This window comes from Lactuca virosa, chromosome 4 (assembly GCF_052849685.1).
Source record: "Lactuca virosa cultivar CGN04683 chromosome 4, Lactuca_virosa_CGN04683_v6, whole genome shotgun sequence".
NCBI classification, from domain to species: Eukaryota; Viridiplantae; Streptophyta; class Magnoliopsida; order Asterales; family Asteraceae; genus Lactuca; species Lactuca virosa.
In genome coordinates this window covers 245,832,801-245,852,839 of record NC_136429.1, presented here as the reverse complement: position 1 = coordinate 245,852,839, position 20,039 = coordinate 245,832,801, and the positions used below count along the sequence as shown (strand labels likewise).

At 35.0% G+C, this 20,039-nt stretch overlaps 1 protein-coding gene and 1 long non-coding RNA gene across 5 annotated transcripts; both read right to left on the bottom strand.

The window, feature by feature from the left end:
- Nucleotides 1-3,174: 3,174 nt before the first annotated feature.
- LOC145168786 (uncharacterized) lies at nt 3,175-5,446 on the bottom strand. 2 transcript variants are annotated; one of them, XR_013742098.1, is made up of 4 exons: nt 5,164-5,446; nt 4,770-4,848; nt 4,005-4,068; nt 3,175-3,314 (listed from the first exon to the last, which is right to left on the bottom strand). It is a non-coding gene; the product is annotated as an uncharacterized LOC145168786 (long non-coding RNA). The 2 variants fall into 2 exon arrangements; XR_013742099.1 differs by lacking the exon at nt 4,005-4,068.
- Nucleotides 5,447-5,951: 505 nt separating this feature from the next.
- Nucleotides 5,952-14,508, bottom strand: LOC145108165 (zinc finger protein BRUTUS-like At1g18910). 3 transcript variants are annotated; one of them, XM_079045164.1, is made up of 13 exons: nt 14,052-14,508; nt 13,562-13,783; nt 11,809-12,003; nt 11,404-11,735; nt 10,722-10,953; nt 8,898-10,435; nt 7,947-8,156; nt 7,583-7,720; nt 7,256-7,490; nt 7,121-7,180; nt 6,942-7,013; nt 6,735-6,848; nt 5,952-6,182 (listed from the first exon to the last, which is right to left on the bottom strand). In XM_079045164.1, the coding sequence occupies exons 1-12, from the start codon at nt 14,283-14,285 to the stop codon at nt 6,747-6,749; spliced, it is 3,570 nt and encodes a 1,189-aa protein (XP_078901290.1). In that variant the 5' UTR covers nt 14,286-14,508; the 3' UTR covers nt 5,952-6,182; nt 6,735-6,746. The 3 variants fall into 3 exon arrangements, with proteins under 3 accessions (XP_078901290.1, XP_078901289.1, XP_078901291.1); XM_079045163.1 differs by having other exon boundaries at nt 5,952-6,176; XM_079045165.1 differs by lacking the exons at nt 13,562-13,783; nt 14,052-14,508 and adding an exon at nt 12,566-13,178 and having other exon boundaries at nt 5,952-6,176.
- Nucleotides 14,509-20,039: the final 5,531 nt, after the last annotated feature.

Here is a 20,039-nt window from a genome sequence, read left to right as displayed (position 1 = left end):
GCTCTAGAGTAGGATCATCTGTTCGGGTGGCTATCTCACCTCTGGTTACTTATGGTTACGCATTCTATGGGGGTTAGTTGGTAGTGGGACTGTATGCCGTGAAAGGATTAGTAGGTAGTAGTGAGTTGTATGATTGTTTTTTGCCTATACTATATGCCTACTTGATCTTGATTGTTTATATGTCAACATATTGTGTTTGGTTTGGGTTGAGAAGGTCCTGATTTGTGCGGTAGGCCAAGACACCCGGTGCGGGCCTGCTGTAAGCCGTAGGCACGGAGGATTGGGAAGAGCGGTAGGGTTGAGGTGGTAGGCCAACAAATCCTAGGTATTCCAGCCCGATGGATGATTGGACCTATTATATATTGGCATTCCAACCTGGGGTATCCCATCCCGAGGATGACTGGACCCGGAGGTTGACTCGGCCTGCGGGCCTGGGGTATTCCAACCTGATGGTTGACTGGACCCGACATGTTTGATTGTATATGTGATATGTTTATATGGTGGTATTTTCGGGGAAACTCACTAAGCTTTATACTTACCCAGTTGCTATGGTTTCAGGTATCATTGGTTAATGTTGGAAGGCGAAGGCGGGACTGTACACACTCATCAGCAACATTGAAGATTTCGCATGTCTACAATACTCTGATTTTTAATAAATGTAATTCGGAATAAATGGTTTTCTTAATTAATGGATTAGTAAATTGGGAAGTTTTACCTTAATAAAAATGAAATTTTTTGGGTAGTGAAAATGGGACGTTACAGATTAGAATTTCTTATGCGAGTTCTCTTTAAACTATCACTCAAATCAGAGACAACATCACACAAATCAGTTAATTCAGTATTAAAACGAGAAATAGGAATATTTAGTGATTTAAGAATAGAATGTATCTTATCAATTACCTTTTCGTACTCAGAGATATGCTCTTTCACCGTCTTTACAGAAAACAAGCATCAGAAATTGTTCCTTCATCTGTGAAGTAGCCTTGATTTTTAGAACTGACACTATTCACCATCAAACACATGAATCCGCTATTCTTTTTCTCAATCTTCACAATCAAACAATCACCGTGAGTTGGTTTACGAACTTCGTCGTCTTATAAGTCAGTTGACCACACTTCCACGTTTCCATCATCACTATTGTCTTCAGCCACCACAAGAGTTGGTTTGCTAGAATTCTGCGAATTTCTTCAATTTTCTTCATGTGATAGGCTTCATCTTTGTCCTTTTCTTTCTTCTCATTCTGTTTTCATAACAAGCACTCCTTTCCAAAATGATTCTTTCCATGACAATAGTTGCAGTCAAAGCCTGAGTCACCAAGTAACTTCTTCTCCTTCTTTTCATCATCCCTTTGAAAATTCTTGAAACTTCACTTCTTGATTTTTTAGAGTTTGAACTTCCTTGCTTGTAATTGTTTCGAGCGGATTCATTTTTGATGTAATTTTTGAAATGAGAGAAGTTCTTTTTGAAGAATTTCTTTGGATTAGTTATCATTAGAACTTTGTCTTCTTTTGTAAGTTCTTCATTTGAGATATCAGCTTCGGAATCTTCAACCACAATCTTTGTCTTCTTTTGCTTTGAACTTTCACTTTTCGTCACCAAGGCCAACGAACCAACACTTGTAACCAGCTTTGCTTCCTTTATCACTTCATCTTCATCAGACTTCAGAATACCAACGGTTTGCACAAGAGAGTAATTTTTGAATTGTTCCTGAGCTTTAACAGTAGAAACAATTGACTTCCATTCTGACCTCAAACTATTCATGAACCTGACCTTTTGTTCAATAACTTCTCTTTTCAAATTTTTCTTTAGCATACGACTCAAAAGATGATTAAATCGATTGATTGTTTATTTAATAATTTCATCGGACTTTTGCTCAAAAGATCCAAATTTAGACAGAAGTGATGTTTGCAGAGAATAAGTGAGATCAGCATCTCCAGAATATAATTCTTTCAATCTGTCCCATATCTTTTTTGCATTCTGATAAGAACTGACCAAATGACAAGTGTCAGGAGAAAGAGCAAACCATATTATTCTTAATGCTTTTAGGTTGCACATCAATTTGTCTTTCTCCACAGAATCAATTTCAGTGTCATCAGCAACAACGGTGTCAAAATCTTCTTGAGTTCTGACTTCAGTTTTTGTCTTGGAATACTTGTATGTTTCTTTTGTGATTGTGTTCCAAATGCTAGATCCATGAGTTTCAATCCCTAGAACATAATCTTCAAAGTGAAGAACCCAAACTTCATAGTGTTCCGGAAATAGAATAAGAATTCTCGATGTAGAACCGATACTACTTGGAAGGTTGAATGTAATTGAGTGTGAATCTTCTTTTGACATTTTGAATGAAATGAAACGAGAATCAGATCAATGAAATTGAAAAAGAGTTTTAGAATCAAATTGAAAGATTCAAACAAGGAATTAAAGATCAATTTGCAAAGAGATTTGTAAAATGCTGAATACATCTAGAATTCGATGAACAAATCCGGAAAAACGCGATGAACAAGATGAACACGATGAACAACGACAAAATCGAGATTTGAAAAAGTTCAAATGATCTCCCGTTCACGATAAACCATAAAGAGATTCACAAGAACACACGATGTAAATAAGATTTCCCTTTGATTAATGAGTCAGCAGAAAAATTTGATACATACGCAAAGAACTATTATATCCAAAACTTTAACTCATTCCTCTAACTAGTATTCCTTCCTTTATATAGGCTTCACAGGAACATCAGAAAGGCATCTCAAACCAACAGATAAACTGCGAACTTAAGGTAACAAAAAATATGTGAATTTGGAACTTAAACAAATCACACTAAGTAAAGAAATTAACATTACAAAACATGCGAACTCAACGCATTACAAATTGACACAACTAAACATTACGAATTCTAACATAACTCCTTCAATTGGAGTCGGATTTTTACAAATTTTATATCCTTGGAATTACGTCGACCGGTACTTTCCGAATATATTAACCGTTTTAAAAGACGATACAACTTTTTGGACGCTTATTTTTGAGTCTAAACGTCGAATTATCTCTAAATATAATAGCACATTTGATTATATTTTCTAATAAAATAATCCTTACAATGTTAAGCTATCACATTTACCTTTCCATACTATTTCCTAATGGTGTGTAACATCCATAAAAATTCAAGCCAATTTAAACTTTTTAAAACATTTCAAAACCAATAATTATTACAAAACTTGTTTTCAAAATAGTTTAGTTTCAGAGTATCCCATAATCAAATCATGAACATAAGGAGGTGTACGATCACGCCTTCGCCTTCCCGCGATCTTCAGAAGTACCTGAAACAAAATCAACAACTGTAAGCCCGAAGCTTAGTGAGTTCCCCCAAAATACCAACGACATACAGATATAACCATATCATATAAACAAACACAACATGCATAATGAGTCATCAGTCTGACTGGATCGCCTCACAGGCCATCAGTCTATCTGGACCGCTCTCCGAGCCATCGGAACATCTGGACCACCTCTCAGGGCCTTCAGCCTATCTGGACCGCTCGTCGGACCTTCGGCCTGACTAGTATGCCCTAACCGGGTCTGCAGTCTATCCAGTCCGCCCTGGGTATCTTGGCCTATAGCACAAAGCAGGACCTGCCTCAACCCAATTCCCCAAACCAACAAAAATGTGCACATAAACATCATACGCTAGCATGCAAGTACAGATAGTCATACAAATCTAACAGATCACTAACCATGGCAACCATCCTATAACCAGGATACTGATCTAACCGATCAATAACATAACAACCATCTTATAACCAGGATACCGATCTAACAGATCACTAACATAACAACCATCCTATGACCAGGATACCGATCTAACCGATCAATAACATAGCAACCATCCTATAACCAGGATACCGATCTAACAGATCACTAACATAGCAACCATCATATGACCAGGATACAAATCATAAAGGGTCGGCCTTGGTGCCGTAGACCCTGTTGATATAGTGAGAAGAACTCACCTCACAAGTGTCGGAATGTAGCGATAAGATCAAACTCCTGACTCACTGTCATGAACTCAAGCACCTATAACCACCATAGGACCAAGTCCATCAAAATCCCCATTTACCAAAATACCCTCAAAAGTCCAACTGGTCAACCTTTGGTCAAATTCAAAGTCAACAGTCTATGTTGACCCGACTCGTCGAGTACAGCTAGCAACTCGTCGAGTTCCTTAAGAACTTAGGAAGTCATAAAACCCTAACTGACTTGTCAAGTTTCCAACCAACTCGTCGAGTCCATGCGTATCCAGATGTCAGGGAAAATACTAATTGACTCATCGAGTCCTCTTACTGACTCGTCGAGTTCATGCAGAATCAAATACGGGCAATCTTCATCCGACTCGCCGAGTCGGCTATACGACTCGTCGAGTTCATGTAGTCCATTTCTTATACAGACGTTTTTAAGCTACTCCAAAGCTCCAACTTGTAAATCTAGCTTCCTAAGGCACAGATTCCACATAAAGTTGCAAACTTTACGTGCATGCAAGGTCTTAAAGGCTTAGAATACCAAAACCAAGTCTAGAATTAGGTTTAGGGCATGCTGAGGGGTTAATAATAGATAAAGTTAATATCTTTCCGAATTTGGGACCTAGAGGATTCCAGATCTGAGACTATATCTTCTAGACAAGTTCAAATCCGAGAATGACCCCATTTTGCCCCAAAATGACCATATTCATGCATGAGAGAAGATCTAAGAAATGGAAAGCCAAGGTAAAGACTTTTTACCTTCAAATGAATGCCAAAATGAAATGGAGGCTGGATATACAGGCTCATTCTCATTCCAAGCTTCTAAGTCTTCAAATCTCTTCAAGAAATGCACCAAAACACACTTTTTTAGCCTCACACACTCAAAAATGGAGAGTTAGCTTGCTAGGGTTTGTTTCTGGACGATAGGCTGGTAAGGGAGGATGGGGAGAGGAATTAAGGTTCTTTAAATAGGGAGCAAACCCTAAAAATTAGGGTTTCCATGCACAACCTCTACTCGTCGAGTCGGGGTCCTCCGACTCGTCGAGTAGGAGTCAAAAACCACGCGGGATGACTAGGTTCCACACGACGAGTTGGGGCCTCCAACTCATCGAGTTCCTTCAATAAAAAAGAATAAAAAGCTTTTAAAATATACCTGGGAGTCTGGGTGTTACACTGTGGTTGGTGACAAAATTTTTCTTGGTTGTCACATAAACTGACATTCACGATTCACTTTTCACATTCGATAGACTTGTGCTCGCCGATGGTTGTTATCAGGTGAGGTATGGATGTTGGGTTGTAGTTAGGTTAAAGAACATAAAAGGAATACCGACATTAGAGGAAAACTCACAGGGTACATCTCATCATGACACCCATAACGGTGAATAAGAAGAACATAGAGAGTTTGAAGTGGTCAACAAGCACTAGAGGAGTACTTAGTCGACCATTCTATTCCTATAAATTAACAACAAATGTATTCCCTCTGTTTATAATAAAAATATTTATTATGTTTATAAATGATTTGTTAATAATAATATTCATTAATATCATGATAATTTTTAGAAAAGTCTTAATATTTTGGTTATTGGGTAATTTTCAAAAAAGTCTATGTTTTGACAAAATTAACGAAAAATGACAGAATACCGGTTAAATCTGGGAAACCGGCCAAAAATAGTTTTTTCGAAATTTTAGTCAGTATTTTGTGTTTTTCTATAAACAAAATTTAGTTTAAGACTTTTTCATAAAATAGATTAAAATATTAGGATTTTTTTTTTTGTGTTTGAGATTTCCCTAAAAAAAAATAACAAAAGCGACATGTTTCCTTCTCTGTGTCTTTTTTTTTTTAATGATGTTATGTACCACACATGAAATCCATATGCTTTCAAGTCTTACATTCAAATATATTCTTTTTATTTTTACCTTACTGAAACGTGTTTGAAAGCCTTTTACAGAAACAAACTTAAACATGTAAATTAAGATTCAAAGTTATATACACAAAATGGTCCATGAGAGTGAAGAATCAAATTGGTGCTTCGGTTTGATCCTAGTTTTATTTTCGTAACACAAGTTTTGAAGTTTGAAGTAAATAAGCATTGTGACATAATTCTAAATCTTGATCCAACGTGGCAGCTCGGACATATCCATGTAATCTTTTAGCCACATCAGTGTCTGCAACTTAAAAAGTAGAGTAAATTACATTTTGGACCCTGAATATAGCCAATTTTTTCAATTTGGGTCTCAATAAGTTTTTTTTTGCAAGTTTGGTCCTTATTTGGTCAATTTTCAAGTAAAATGACGACTTTTGGTCCTTGAGTGAGTGTAGCTTATTGCAATTTTGGTGCCAAAAATGTATTCATATATATTATTTGGAATAGAAACCAAAAACGTTACAAAATCTCAAATAAAGACCTAAACTGTGGAAGAAATTTTTTTGGTACCAAAAATGTAATTTACTCTTTTAAAAGTATACAAATTATTTATACTCGGATTCAATTCTTTTTTTTTTTTAATTGTTTCATTTCTTTCTGTAGGAAGCTTTGATCATTTGAAATGTCGTGTACATTTGAACTCTTTTCATTCATCCATGTTTCCATTTCTAAATGTTGTTTGAGAGTCTTTGTAAGATTCATATAAACAAGGATACACTAAAACCTAAATGTTATCACATATTTTATATAAAAAAGTAAAATTTACAACACTCAAAGAATTTAAACTAAAGCTACTCACATTATATCCATGTCAGATAACCCGTGTATTGTATGAACCACACCCAGGGCATTTATGGTACAACCAATGGAACGACGTAGTTCCTCTCTTCTCACAATCATTGCATAAAATATCCTGAAAAATCATTTTTCAAATTTAAAATCTTAACAACATACATCAAGTGTGTGTGTGTGAGAGAGAGTGTTTAGTATTTAACTATTTATTCACCTGAGTCTTTCCGGAATACTCGTCTGGAATTGTCTCTTCAGCCAACATCGCATCCAACATCGCAAAGTATACCTAAGAGTCAACAAAAATTCAACTTTAACAAAATAATTTATGAATATAAATATATATATATTTATATAAAAAATAAACTTCACAAAGTAGGTTGCTAAAAAACTCACCTGCATATCCCCCAATGACTTGCTGCAAATGGGGCAGGTATAGTTGGAACATGTGTACTCCTGAGAGTAGTATTAAAGAGTCAATAATAAAATAATTTGAAAGTACATTGTTATTTATTGAGATGAGATGAATACCTTAAAACAAGAAGAATGCATTATATGACCACATGGAAGGGATTTAACAGGATTGCTTGAAGTAAAGATATACTCGTGACATATAGGACAATTGTCTTCAAGACACTTCTCTCTACAAATATGCACTGAAAGAGACTTTGACATGCATGCATTGCAATTCATGCAATGGAAATAGTCAAGTCCCAGGCCTTTTCCAACTCTACAGAGGTTACAGTAAGGGCAGTGGTAGATTTGCCTGTTTTACAACAAATTGATATTATTTCTTTTTCTGAATATGTTTATATGCATAAATAAAAAAATATAAATTGATAAATAATGAAAAATCACCTCTCATCATCAAAAAGTTTGCAGATTGAGCAGTAGTATCTGGCCATGGATAAACCGTTACATGAAACGGTTGAACATGTTGGACTAATGGGTTGGATTATCAAGCATTTCATGCACATCATCATTGTTGTTGCTTTTCTGCATATTGACAAATTGTTTGTTGAAGTGTAAGGGTAAAATGGTCATTTACTCACGTTCAAACATTTTTCGTCCTGGATTTTTTTATATTGAATTAAAAAAGCAGCCCCTTGGTGTCTGTTTCTTTTTGAATTAATAGACGTAATGGGACAGATACATACAGAAGGGTAAAATGGTCATTTAGTCTCGTTTAGAACAGATGAGTTGGTCTAAAAAAGATGCATACCTATCCATTGAGTGATCAGTGGCATCATCATGGCAACGTCTGCAAGAGAATAATTTGTTGCAACAGGGAGCAAGAAGTTTGCAGTTCCGTTTGTAATGTTTGCATCCAAACACTAATTTGTGAGAGTCACGATAAGATGGACATATGCCGGGAATTATTTCCTCATTAGCTTCCATGTCATCAGATTTTCTTTGCGTGTTGATCCAAGGGCTGAGAAAAAACGAATATCAATTCACAAAATTATGATTAAAACATAATAAGAAAATGAAAATATATAAGAGGAAATCACAAAAATGACCAAAATAGCTAGGTGGATGTTTGTAACAAAATATGAAAATAACCACCTTTTTTACTCTTTACATAAAATACTAAATTGTCCCAATGGACCCGATGCGAAATCACTTTTTAAATGGTCCCCACCACTAAAGTGTGGTCGTTTTGTATAAGGGTTTAGGTCATTTTTAGTCGCTTAACTTTTGGCTTTATGCTCATTTTGTCACTTAACTCATTTTAAGTTTTAAAAGGTCACTGAACTTTTTAATTTATGCTACAATGGTCATTAAACATTTCGTTTGGTTACTTAACTTTTGGCTTTATGCTCATTTAGTCACCTAACTTTTAAAATTGTGCTCGTTTTTAAAACTTTATTCTAAAAGTTTAGTGACTAAATGAGCACAATTTTAAAAGTTAGGTGACTAAATGAGCCTAAAGCAAAAGGTTAAGAGACTAAACCAAAAGTTAGGTGACTAAATGAGCACAAAGCCAAAAGTTCGGCGACCTTTTAAAACTTAAAATTAGTTAAATGACCAAATGAACACAAAACCAAAAGTTAAGTGACAAAAAATGACCTAAACCCTTTGTACAAATAGTAAAAAATGTGGTCATTTGTTAAAAGCACCGACCTATTTTGGTTATTTTTGTGATTTTCTCAAATATAAAACACATATCAACCTCATTATCAGATTCTGTATCATGGTTGATTTCGTCTGAGGATCCAATGATTCATCACAATGCACTCTTCTAATCGTAGCCTCCAACTCCTCTTGACTTAGTACTAAATTCACACCTTTTCCACTTGATATCTGTGTGCTTGTATTGTTCATCTCACTGCACACTTTACAATCATGAACTTCTTGTTCTTTGCTTGATTTCCTATCTCTATCATCTTCATGGTGAATCATTTTCTGATTCATCGTATTCATTTCTGATAAATCTCCCATTTTTCCTCTTGGTGAGTATTTCGAGACGATTTCCATCGCGTTTGGAGTTGACTGAGTTAACACGGTCAACTGAGTTGACTTTTCAACATTAGAAACATCGTACCTCTTCATACCCTCCCACCATTCTCCTAACCATTGATCAAACATCGTGTTCTTGGTAACCTTACGCCATAATGACATCATCGCGTTTTGTTCTTCAACTGTGAGAAAAGCCATAAGCCATGGGATCATTTCTTGTAAAGTTTCTGCTCTTGTTCTTCCAAGCATACATCCAATGATCTTTTCTTGCTCTTTAGGAGACAAATGTTCTCTAAACAAAGGCCATAGCTCGATTTCTTCATGGTCAACATGGTCAGACAGCATTTTATTCATGCATTTACACATGTCGTGAAGCTTCACACATAGCTGACGATAGATGACATCATCTGCATTCCCGAAATGAAATTTCGAAATTTGATCAAGAACATATGAAATTCGGTTGAAATATTCAATGTCCATTTTATGATCAATGGAATACGACTGACTAATGTTTTGAATGATTTCTTTCGCTTCTAAAGCTGGAAACGCGATTTCATCCTCAGCATCACTGTGTACTTTGTGTAGAACACGTAAAAGATGGAATCGTTTATAAAAATTTGAAAACAGATCATGGTTCTTCTCACCCGCCAGGCTGGCAGAAAGAGAAGCGAGGTGCTCCATGTCTTTTTTCAGAGCTTTATGGAAAAAAAAGATGTGATCCACTGGTTTTGACTCTAGGTATCGAAAAGAACTTTCTGTATTATTATTATTATTATTGTTCCCTGTTGGATATGTTGAAAAAGGAGTTGTGATTTGCGGTTTTTGGGGGAAAAATACACGGTAATTGATCCCTGTAGAGTACGATGTGTTGGATATGTTGGATCTGTGGGAAGCGAGATGTGTGTCCAATTGGAAATACGGGAACCCTGAATCATTCTTGATATGTTCAGAAACAAATGAGCATCGTTTCTCAAAAACTTCACGTAACTCCTTTCTGAATTTTTCTACAGATGTTTTGCCAGAGTAACCGATTCGTACCCATTCGTGTAAAAGGGAAGATAGCGAATTGTTGATAAGGAGGCCTCCTTGTTTTATGCTATGCATAATGGACTTTGATTGTTCCTCAGATAAACGACTTGAGAACCAGGTAACTGTGCATTTGAGTAACCCAAGTGGCATCATCTCAAGGCTCGCGTATAATAGCCGTCGCTGCATGTTACGGCTGCAGTTCATACCCATAAAAGGGAAAACCTGCCGGAAGATGTTGGTTAGTTCACATTAAGGGGCTGTTTGATAACCTCTGAATACAACTATTCAGAGGTCAAAATCTTCTGAATGGTTAAGGAACCCCACCGTTCCTTAATCGTTCAGAGGTTTGAATCATTTAGAACTAAATGATCCAGTTTTATCAAACAGGCCCTAAGTTATAAGTATTGGTTCCAATACTTATGACTTAGGTTCCAATAGACATAAGTATTGGTTGGTGGTTAAGTAGTAGTTAGTTGCATTACTCAAATTGAGAAAAAAAGAATCTTACATCTTTTTCAACAAATGTGAGGTATTTGCGGATCCCTGTGGCAGATATTTTTAGTTTGTCGCATAGCTTCTCCAAAAAGTCCCTTGCTGACAATACATTTTCACTCTTGCTATATAGCAACAACTGCAACCCTTCGATTTGACTGTCATCCAAGAAACGTTGATAAGAAGGAGCTGGACAGTCTTCGGCCAATTCAATGCACATAGAGTAGAACAGTTTATCCAATGCATTGCTGAAAATTTTAAATAGTTCATCAGATTTCTGCATCAAGAATGAAATTCCAACAAATAAAAAAATTAAGACAAAATTACACGATTGGTCCCATGATTTGCAAGAACTCGCATGGTGAGGACAACTATCAAAACTTTTAGCCGTTTGGTCCCTGTGGTTTCAATTTCTTGCGATGTTGCAGTGGTTGTTGTCCAACCGATCGAAAGAAGAGGGGTGGGTGAGTAGGTGGGAGTGGTGGGGTCCACCTCAGTTTCTTTTGTTTTTAATTAAAAAGTAAAAAAAAAATAAAGTTAGGGACAAACACGACCATGCAAGTAAAAACCGAAACCATAGAGACAAACGCGTAGACGTTTTGGTAGTTGCCTCACCATGTAAATTCTGGCAAACCATAGGGACCAATCATGTAATTTTTTCAAAAATTAATTAATTCATGATTTTTATATATTATTACCTGTAGAATATAATTGCATCAGCAAAAAACTTTAGCTGAACTATTGCAGGAACTAGGCCAGAAAAATCATTCGAATCTTGAATTGAATATAACTCATCCAAAACATCTAGAAGATCCTTACTATAGGCAGCATGCCATAAACGTGCACCATCCCATGGACTGTATTGAATAGTTCCTGGGATTGGATGTTCTTCAATATCACCCTCAGATGAATAAACTTCTAGAATCTTCCGGAAATTCGCCTGCCCATTCAGGAATAAAGACCCTTTTCCATATTTATCAAAGTCCACACTCGTATTTTCCTCTTTTGCTTTAAGACACGATATTACAACCTTCAAAAAATGGATATATGTCAAAAAAGTAAATAAATCAATTGGATTCAGATTTAAATCTTTATATATATACCTCTTGTAGGAATAAATCTTTGGGTACGACTTCCCTAAGACATTGTAGAACATTTTCTCTTTCGTCTGAAGAGAGAAAGGAGTTCATCCACTGAAAAAAGTCTTCTAAGAGTAACATAGGAACACTACATATGAACTGCCAGACGAATGACGCCTGTTCCTCAGTAGTGAACTGCTGAGTCAGCAATGGAAAAACCTGTTCCATTGTAAATGTTCATATGAATTCAACCAATGATGTTTTTCAATTTGAATAATGATCAAGTAGTAAATTTAAATGGAGTTCATAAGGGAAGTTCAGTGTAAAGTTTAACAAGAAATGGTTGTAAGGAATCCACGTTGAACAAATTAGCACTTCATTATCTGACTCAACACCTTTAAGTCATGGATGATAGACCTCTTTAGGAAAGATGAAAGTTTAAAACTTTATATCACTTGAACACACGTATGGTGGTCGTAGAGATAGGAGATAATTAACTTTATATCACTTGCTCACACTATGTCAGCTTACACTTTATATCACATAACATTTCATGAAAAGTCATGTGATTTTGCAGAAAAAAAAAGGTTTCTTAAATAATATTTCACAAAGTTCTATCTTCATGGTCATTTTATGTATTTATTTGACACACAATTATTTTGAAATAATAATCCACTATCTTTGATCGTTTTAATGAGCTTCTTCTATTTCCTAGTTTACATTGCTTGAAAAAACTGAATTAAATAAGGTCAATAATACCGATCAAAATGTAGACTTTTACCGGCTATTGCCTGTTTAGGTTTTAGGTCTTCTCCGACAGATCTCCGGCGACTCTGCAACCCCTCGCACCCCACTGGGTTAAGGTGTAGGCAATAAAACGAAGATGAGATATTTGTGGGCTTGGGATTATAAAGATTGCACTGCTTTAGGCAATCGCCGGATCTCCTGCCGCCGTCGCCATCGGAGGAGCACTTGTCGCCCTTACTCTGTTTGCAACGACTGAAATGGTTTTAATCACAGCTACACGACTTTATTCTTTTTATCCCTCTGCTGCTGTGTGCAGCAGACTTTATATTTGTGGCAGCGGTGGTGGAATTTGATCCGGTGGCTGTGACGGCAACGGCGGGCCTTGCGGCGTTTGGATGGTTTCTCCCGTCAGTCAGGTAGAGGTGGCAACCACTGCTCTGGGTCTGGCCATATGTTCTTTACAAACAGATCTTTCTCGCATTCCTTCTTCGTTTCAATCTCAATCTCTCCACATAACCCTAATCTTTGTCTTTTGATTCATAAAATTAGGCCATCGAATTCAATCTAACTACTAACAAAAAGGTTTGGTTTCTGTAGTTAAATTGATCTATACTCCTAGAGAGCATCATTTTAAGATATTCTAACGAAACCCTTGCAAAAGACTGGATGCATTTCACTTATTGCGGAAAGTGAGATTAATTCGTATCTATACAAGGAGGTTTCGAAATTCAATAATAATGTGTTTTTAGTTATAATATATTCATAAACGAAGGGAAAGTTTCAGGGTTATATACTATATTTCACTGCAAATACTTCCAAATTTGTAGTTAGCCAAGTCTATTAGTAGGTAATGTGTGTTTATACAGAGCTGTTTAATCATGGTCTTTGTTTCCTTTAAGCATAACACATCTAAGCTGGACCTCATACCAAATTAGTACGTTATGCAGCATAATCGTACATATGAAAATGGGATCTGAGGACAAATGCCCATAATCTCTACAAATAAGGAAAGCAAGAATGTGTCTCATACCTGCTCTTCTTCTTTGGCCATATGCTTGCAAATGCTGGATTGCAATGTACAGATGAAGTACACAAGTTCTTGAAATGGCTTGGAAATAGACCTTTCATCTTCCTTCTCCAAAACATCTAAATAATGGAAAATCGAGTCCAGAATATCCTCTGAGCTTGTATGCTCAAGTGAATACGCAGACACCACATTCTTTACATGTACATCCAGAGCTCTAAAAATTACCTGAAATCAATCAAGTGAAATGTACCTAAAAACCTCAACGATGATCATAGTCAATTCGATTACTTAAGCATTTAGCTCATAAACAATCTATTGGAAACAAATCCATAGTTATAACCAGAGAATTTGCAAAATGAAAAAGTCAACCAGGGGAAAAGTTCAGAACAAGGTAATAAGCTATTCGACGGTGGTTTCAACATACAGTAATTATTGTCGGTGTTAAATTAATTCCGAGATTAAACAGAAATCAGATTCAGGAAAATGAAGAAACCTCATCTTCAGCAACGGAGTGATACTTATTAACAAGCTTCAGAAACTCAAATCTACGGCGGAGTTCCTGAATCAAGTCAACACCGTAGATCCTGCTGTCCAACGCCTCCGCCGCAGTACGACGGAGGTCAGCAACTTCTTCACGAAGAGCATTGTGAAAGTGCAACAACAAGAGAACAGGAGCTTCACGGAGTCGAACACCAGGGATAACAGCAAGTTCAAATGCCGACGACATAAGACTGAGAGAGATGTCAACGCTTTGCGATTACTTCAGGCGGTATCTCCGCCTCCTCCTGAGGGGCGGAATTGAGCTAGTCGTCGTCAGCCATAAAAACGTCGACCACCGCCGCATAACACAGAAAACGACGAGAGAGACAAAGGGAAGTTCCGGCATGGAAGTTGTGGTGAATATAACGACCACTGCAGAGTCTCAGGCATTATCTCTCTGGCATTGGCCGTTCAAAGCTTCGTGCGGTATTTTATTTATTTTTAATTATTTATATTTGGAATTATTAAATTTGGTCGTTTGTGTAACGACGGTGTGATGATTGAGATGTTGTACCTAACGGCCTTCGCCTCCTATTTTTTAACGGGGGGGTGCTTCCACGTTTGTCTGTGGGTTAGAGATGAAGAGGCGTTGAACATGCTGTTCCACGGTTTACTCCTTGCACGCGCCTCTAGACATAAATGAAATAATAAATTCAATAATTTTAAATTTTTAGGGACAAAAAAAAATGACTTTCTTTAATTTTGTATTACAAAATAATGAAAAAAATAAGGACAATTATTATCATTCATTCTCTTTAAATTTAAACAAATAATTTAGATAAATAAACAAAAGAAACTAATAGTGTTTTAATTTGAGAATTTTGAAATTCGAAGGACAATTCATTAATGAAATCGATATATATATATATATATATATATATATATATATATATATATATATATATATATATTAGTCGTTTACCCGCGCAAAGCGGCGGTAACGAATAGGTTCTTTTGGCAATTAGATCCATTTGGTACCTAATTAGATGCATCCGAAACTTATAAATCATACTTATTTTTAGATTATCAAATAAGTTTTTATGATTTTTTTCAAGGATTAGTTAATCGATCTGAAGAATTCAAATTTATTACGGTTTTTGAAAAACACATTTGAATAAAATGACTTTATAAAAGCGCGATCCAGTAACTAAAAAATGACAATCTTTTCCGATTTCCTGGTTAATTAAATTGATGTTTTTCCGTTTCTGTTGCTGTTTATGTGTTTTCCTTTTGACAGTTAACCAAAAAGCTTATTTATTTTACTTTATTTAAAAAAAGATGTTTAGGTGTAGACTTTTAGTTAATAACCGGTTATTATTAAAAAAAGTTTGAATTTTAATTAATCATTTTCATATTTATTTTTTGTAACTTAGAATTTCCATTATTTCCACTTTTATTCATAAATGTATGAGTTGTTAATACAAATTATATGCCATTTGCAGTTCATTATAATTTCGCTTAAAATAACTAAGTTTGAAAGAGGAACCTTTATGATTTCATTCAAATACAACTTTACCATATTGATATTTTTAATTTTGTCTTAAGGCATTTTGTTAATACGCTTTTATCCATATCACATTCCATGTGTGAAGAATGATTTTCAACTTTTAGTCTACTTTTATCCATATCACATTCCATGTGTGAAGAATGATTTTCAACTTTTAGTCTACATGTTTGGCTATTTTACATTTATGCCAAATCTCATGCAACATCCCACATAAATAGACACAAATGCATATGTACATATGTTTTAAAATCTAAAAAATAATGATGCTTTGCGACACACAAAGTATCCTAAACATTTGAACTTTTGATTACTTCAATAATCTTTAATCAGACATTCAAGGTTTTAAACCAAAGTAAGATGTTATAAAAACAAATCAATAAAAGTAAGATGCTATGAAATAACAAATCAACAATTTGTAATCAGACATTATTTGACGGCCACTAAAAGCGAGATTGTTTTTAGCGTCTATCACTCGAAAGTAGGATGGCATAAGAAGCAAAACAATAATAATAAGTGTGTAGCTATTTTTGAGTGGTTTTCATCTAAAGATGTATTAATTTTTGAGTAGTTGTCAACCTCGGTTTCGCCTTGAATTCCACCTCTATGAAGAGCAACAACATTGAACTTTATCACAAATTAGGAAACTTCACGACACCTTTTCTACATGCACGATAAAAGCTAAAATGGTGAGGCCACATACATTAAAAATACCATTTCTTGCTTTCCAGCTACCATCCTTTGTTCAAACATGTTGTTTATGATGATAATCTCTATGAAATCAATCACATATTAATTCTAATCAACTCAAAATCAAATGAAAACATTATGCGACTTATAAACCTTCATAATTATTGAAATGCTCAAATAGCCTCATTAGTCTCCTGTAGTATGTAGATATAAACAAGTCAACTTGTCTTTTTTACTTGATATCAACAATTTACAAGTTCATTTTCACCCTATTTTGGTAAATTTTATTCAAAAAATAAAGACAAAATCATAGATATATGACTCAATGATAGTATTTTAAAAAATTAAAGAATATTATGGCTTTAAGTGAACTAATACATACCTTAGAAGGATCAAGCCCTAAAAAATCAGCCATAGTAGTTGGGCTTGTCCACTCAATTGATGCACATTGATAGGACACTATGGAATAATCAAAATGGACCAAATAATAATTTAGAAAGGTAATAAAATAAATAACTAAACTAAAAACTACAAAGTAAAAAAATTGTACATTTGTTACCAACACAACCACAAAAGTTAATCAAGGAAACAATTAGTTTGCATCACCTGCATCATAAGTTGGAGGTAATAAGTTTAAGATAATAAAAATGTATTATAAAATGATTAACAATTAGTTTACCCTTTACATAGCAACCTAGTTTACCCTTTACATCACCTGCATCTCATATTGTTTTAAGATAAAGGAAACAACAATTGCAAAATTGATTATAAATTTAAATCAAACCTGGGAAAGTTGATAACCACAATGATAAAGAAAGTAAAAAATCAAACCCGGTGGTCGATTTGAACCATTCCTGCACTGGATTGAAAAAAAACAAAATAATACCGATTTTCATTACGAGCACGCAAAAAGGGTAAAAATCAAGCAAAAGAGTCACAAACAAATGCACATAAACAGAATCTACAATATGTTTGAACTTGATACCAAACTCTTCATATATTTGTTTCATTTGCAGATTTCTTGTTAAGAAAGATCTCAAAAATGGGCATAAAGAAGTTGAGAAAATCTAGCAGGTGACCAACATAGGGTTTATTGAGTGGTTGTACCAGTAGATATGATAAACTAATGTTTCTTTTAGTACCAGACCTTTTATTGTTTTGATCCTCAGGCAAAAGATTTAAGTGGCAGGTGCATAGATAGAGGAGAGTGTTGGTGATGGTGATGACGGTTGGCTTCAAGGATTTTGGAGAGGCTTTACACACAAAAAGAGACCCTGGTTCTGGAGGAGTGATGCGTATCTATCTTCTTTTCTGTTCTTCAAGAGGATCAACACTTGAAGCAAAACCAAACCTAGAGAGTCTAGCCTTCCACTTCTCATCATCCATAGTGGGTGTTGCTTTTGTGATCCCAAATCTGAAGAATACATCATACAATCGTCATTAATGAAGAAATAACAATGATCGTAGAGCAAAAGAATAGCTTTTCAATATCTTTATAAATTAATACTTGATGATATAACTTCAATAACGGCGGTGACCAACACCTGAGACACCAAAAAGATGTAGACGGATTAAAAGCTAAAAACACAAATCAAACACCATATCAGGTGGTCTGTCGACATCTAAGGTGCATAGAGGATGTCGGCGTTAAGCAAAGCAGATGACCGGTTGATTTCGTAGAGATATAAAGAGATGATAGTTGATTTCTTTGGGAGAAAAAAAGAAGATGGTGAATGATTTCAGCATACTTCTGGTAGAAACAAAAGGTGGATATGGCGGTGCAGGTCGTGATTGGTTTCTTGTTTGTGCTTGTGATCATATATGGTTAAAAGAGGTGGCGAAGGTAGTGCTAGGAGGCGGTGTTGATGAAGAAGGGGGTATATAGGTTTGACCAGAGAAAAAGGAGAGGAATGGTGAGACTGTAGGATTTTGTGAGAGGAGCGTGGTCTCAAGAAGTGAGAGATGACTCGTTTAGATTTATGTTTTAAACTGCGATTGATTCAAACTTTCCTAAAAAGTGGAGGAAAAGCCTGATACGAGGGGAGTGATGAAGATGAAAGAAGTTGGGTCAAAGATATCTACACGTGATTTAAAATTTTAATATTATTTTATTGTTGACAACTTGTACTTTTGGTTTGATGGTTTGAACGTCTTAAAAAAATATTATTATTATATTGAGTCTATTTATAGAAATAGTAGGATTTCTTTTATAAGATAGTATATATATATATATATATATATATATATATATATATATATATATATATCAATTATTACATTTAAATACTATGTGGAATTTAATAAAATGAAAAAAAAACCATAAAGTGACATGTGAAAAAAAAAATTATAATAACCATAAAATGACCATCTAAATTGCTTATTGGAAACTTGCATTAAAGAAGTAAACAATGCGGGGAGAAAATGATTGAATTTGCACAAAGATTCATGGATCAAGTTAAGAAGAGTTCTTAAGGAATAATTTGGCATGTATTAAACTAAAAAACAAATTACAAAGACATATGACAATCTGGAAGTCAGATACACAAGATGGTTATATTTGAAAAACGAAGTCGGCAATATATATAATCCTCAAAAAAACACTTTTAACTTAATGGCCGAGGAATATGATGATTTTAAGAAGATATATATATATATATATATATATATATATATATATATATATATATACAGTTTCGGATGTTTCTAATATCAGGATGGCGGATCATAATTAGTTCAAATAAGGGCTTGGGATTCAACGGAATAATTTTTAGACCTTATTAGATGTTGATAATGTTGGTTAAGTAATTTAAGCCCTTGATTTGTGCTTTGGAGCCAAAGGGGTAGAATGGGAAAAAGTGACATATTTTAATCTTTGCATGTATTAATGGATTAAGTTCAGTATTCATTAAGTCAAAAGTAATTATATAAATTTTTGAGGCTTGTTAATACCTTCGCTTGCATATAAAGATCAATGAAAACTAATTTGAAACGGAGACGTTATGATTGTTTAAAATTGGAATGGAATAAGTAAAAGTCATCACCATGGCGTTGTGAGATGTGCAGCCCAAGCCCATAAAGATCTCTTTGGGAGAAAATCCTAGCCTCCCTTTCACCGTATCTAAAGGATTAGTTCTATGATTTAGGTCATTTTTAGCCTCTAATACATCAAGAGCTCCTTAGGAGCAAACCCTAACCTCCCTTTCAACACTTAGAGCCTCTTATGTATTCTCTCATTCATTTTGTATGATTTTGGTGACTTTTAGAAGGAAGTTTCTTGAAAGATTGAGTATTAGAGATTTGCATCAGTAGATCTCAACTTTTATCTTCCTTCTGGACCTTTTGTAAGTTGCGAAAATCCTTTCTTTATTATATTTCATCTTTGGCTTTATAAGATTATGGGGTTTTAGTCTATATTTTGGTGCTTTGGTCCCTTTAATGGTTTGATATTGGGAGTTTGGACAACACCATGATCTTAGATTCAAAATGGACTTTAGTTCTGAACTCTTGGTCGAGTTTAGAGAGCATGCTTGAGCTCTCTTTACTCCAAGCTTGTAGACAAGTGTGTGTTGGGACATTTTATGGAATTAGAGATTTAGATATTGGATTATTGGGTTGTCCTAATGGATAAAGTTGGAATCTTTATCCATTAAGACCTTTTGAAGAATCATATCTAAGCGTTTGAACTCTGGAGGTTAAGGGTTAATGGCTTAAACCATTAAGTTTTTTTTGGATGCTCACTACGACGCG

Excerpts from the sequence above, each read along its gene's own strand:
- LOC145108165 (XM_079045164.1), bottom strand. The coding sequence starts at position 14,285 with ATGTCGTCGGCATTTGAACTTGCTGTTATCCCTGGTGTTCGACTCCGT. Across the intron at positions 8,157-8,897 it reads ATACAGAATCTGATAATGAG|CCCTTGGATCAACACGCAAA; the intron begins GTTGATATGTGT and ends GTTTTTTCTCAG. Across the intron at positions 7,491-7,582 it reads AAACTTTTTGATGATGAGAG|GCAAATCTACCACTGCCCTT; the intron begins GTGATTTTTCAT and ends GTTGTAAAACAG.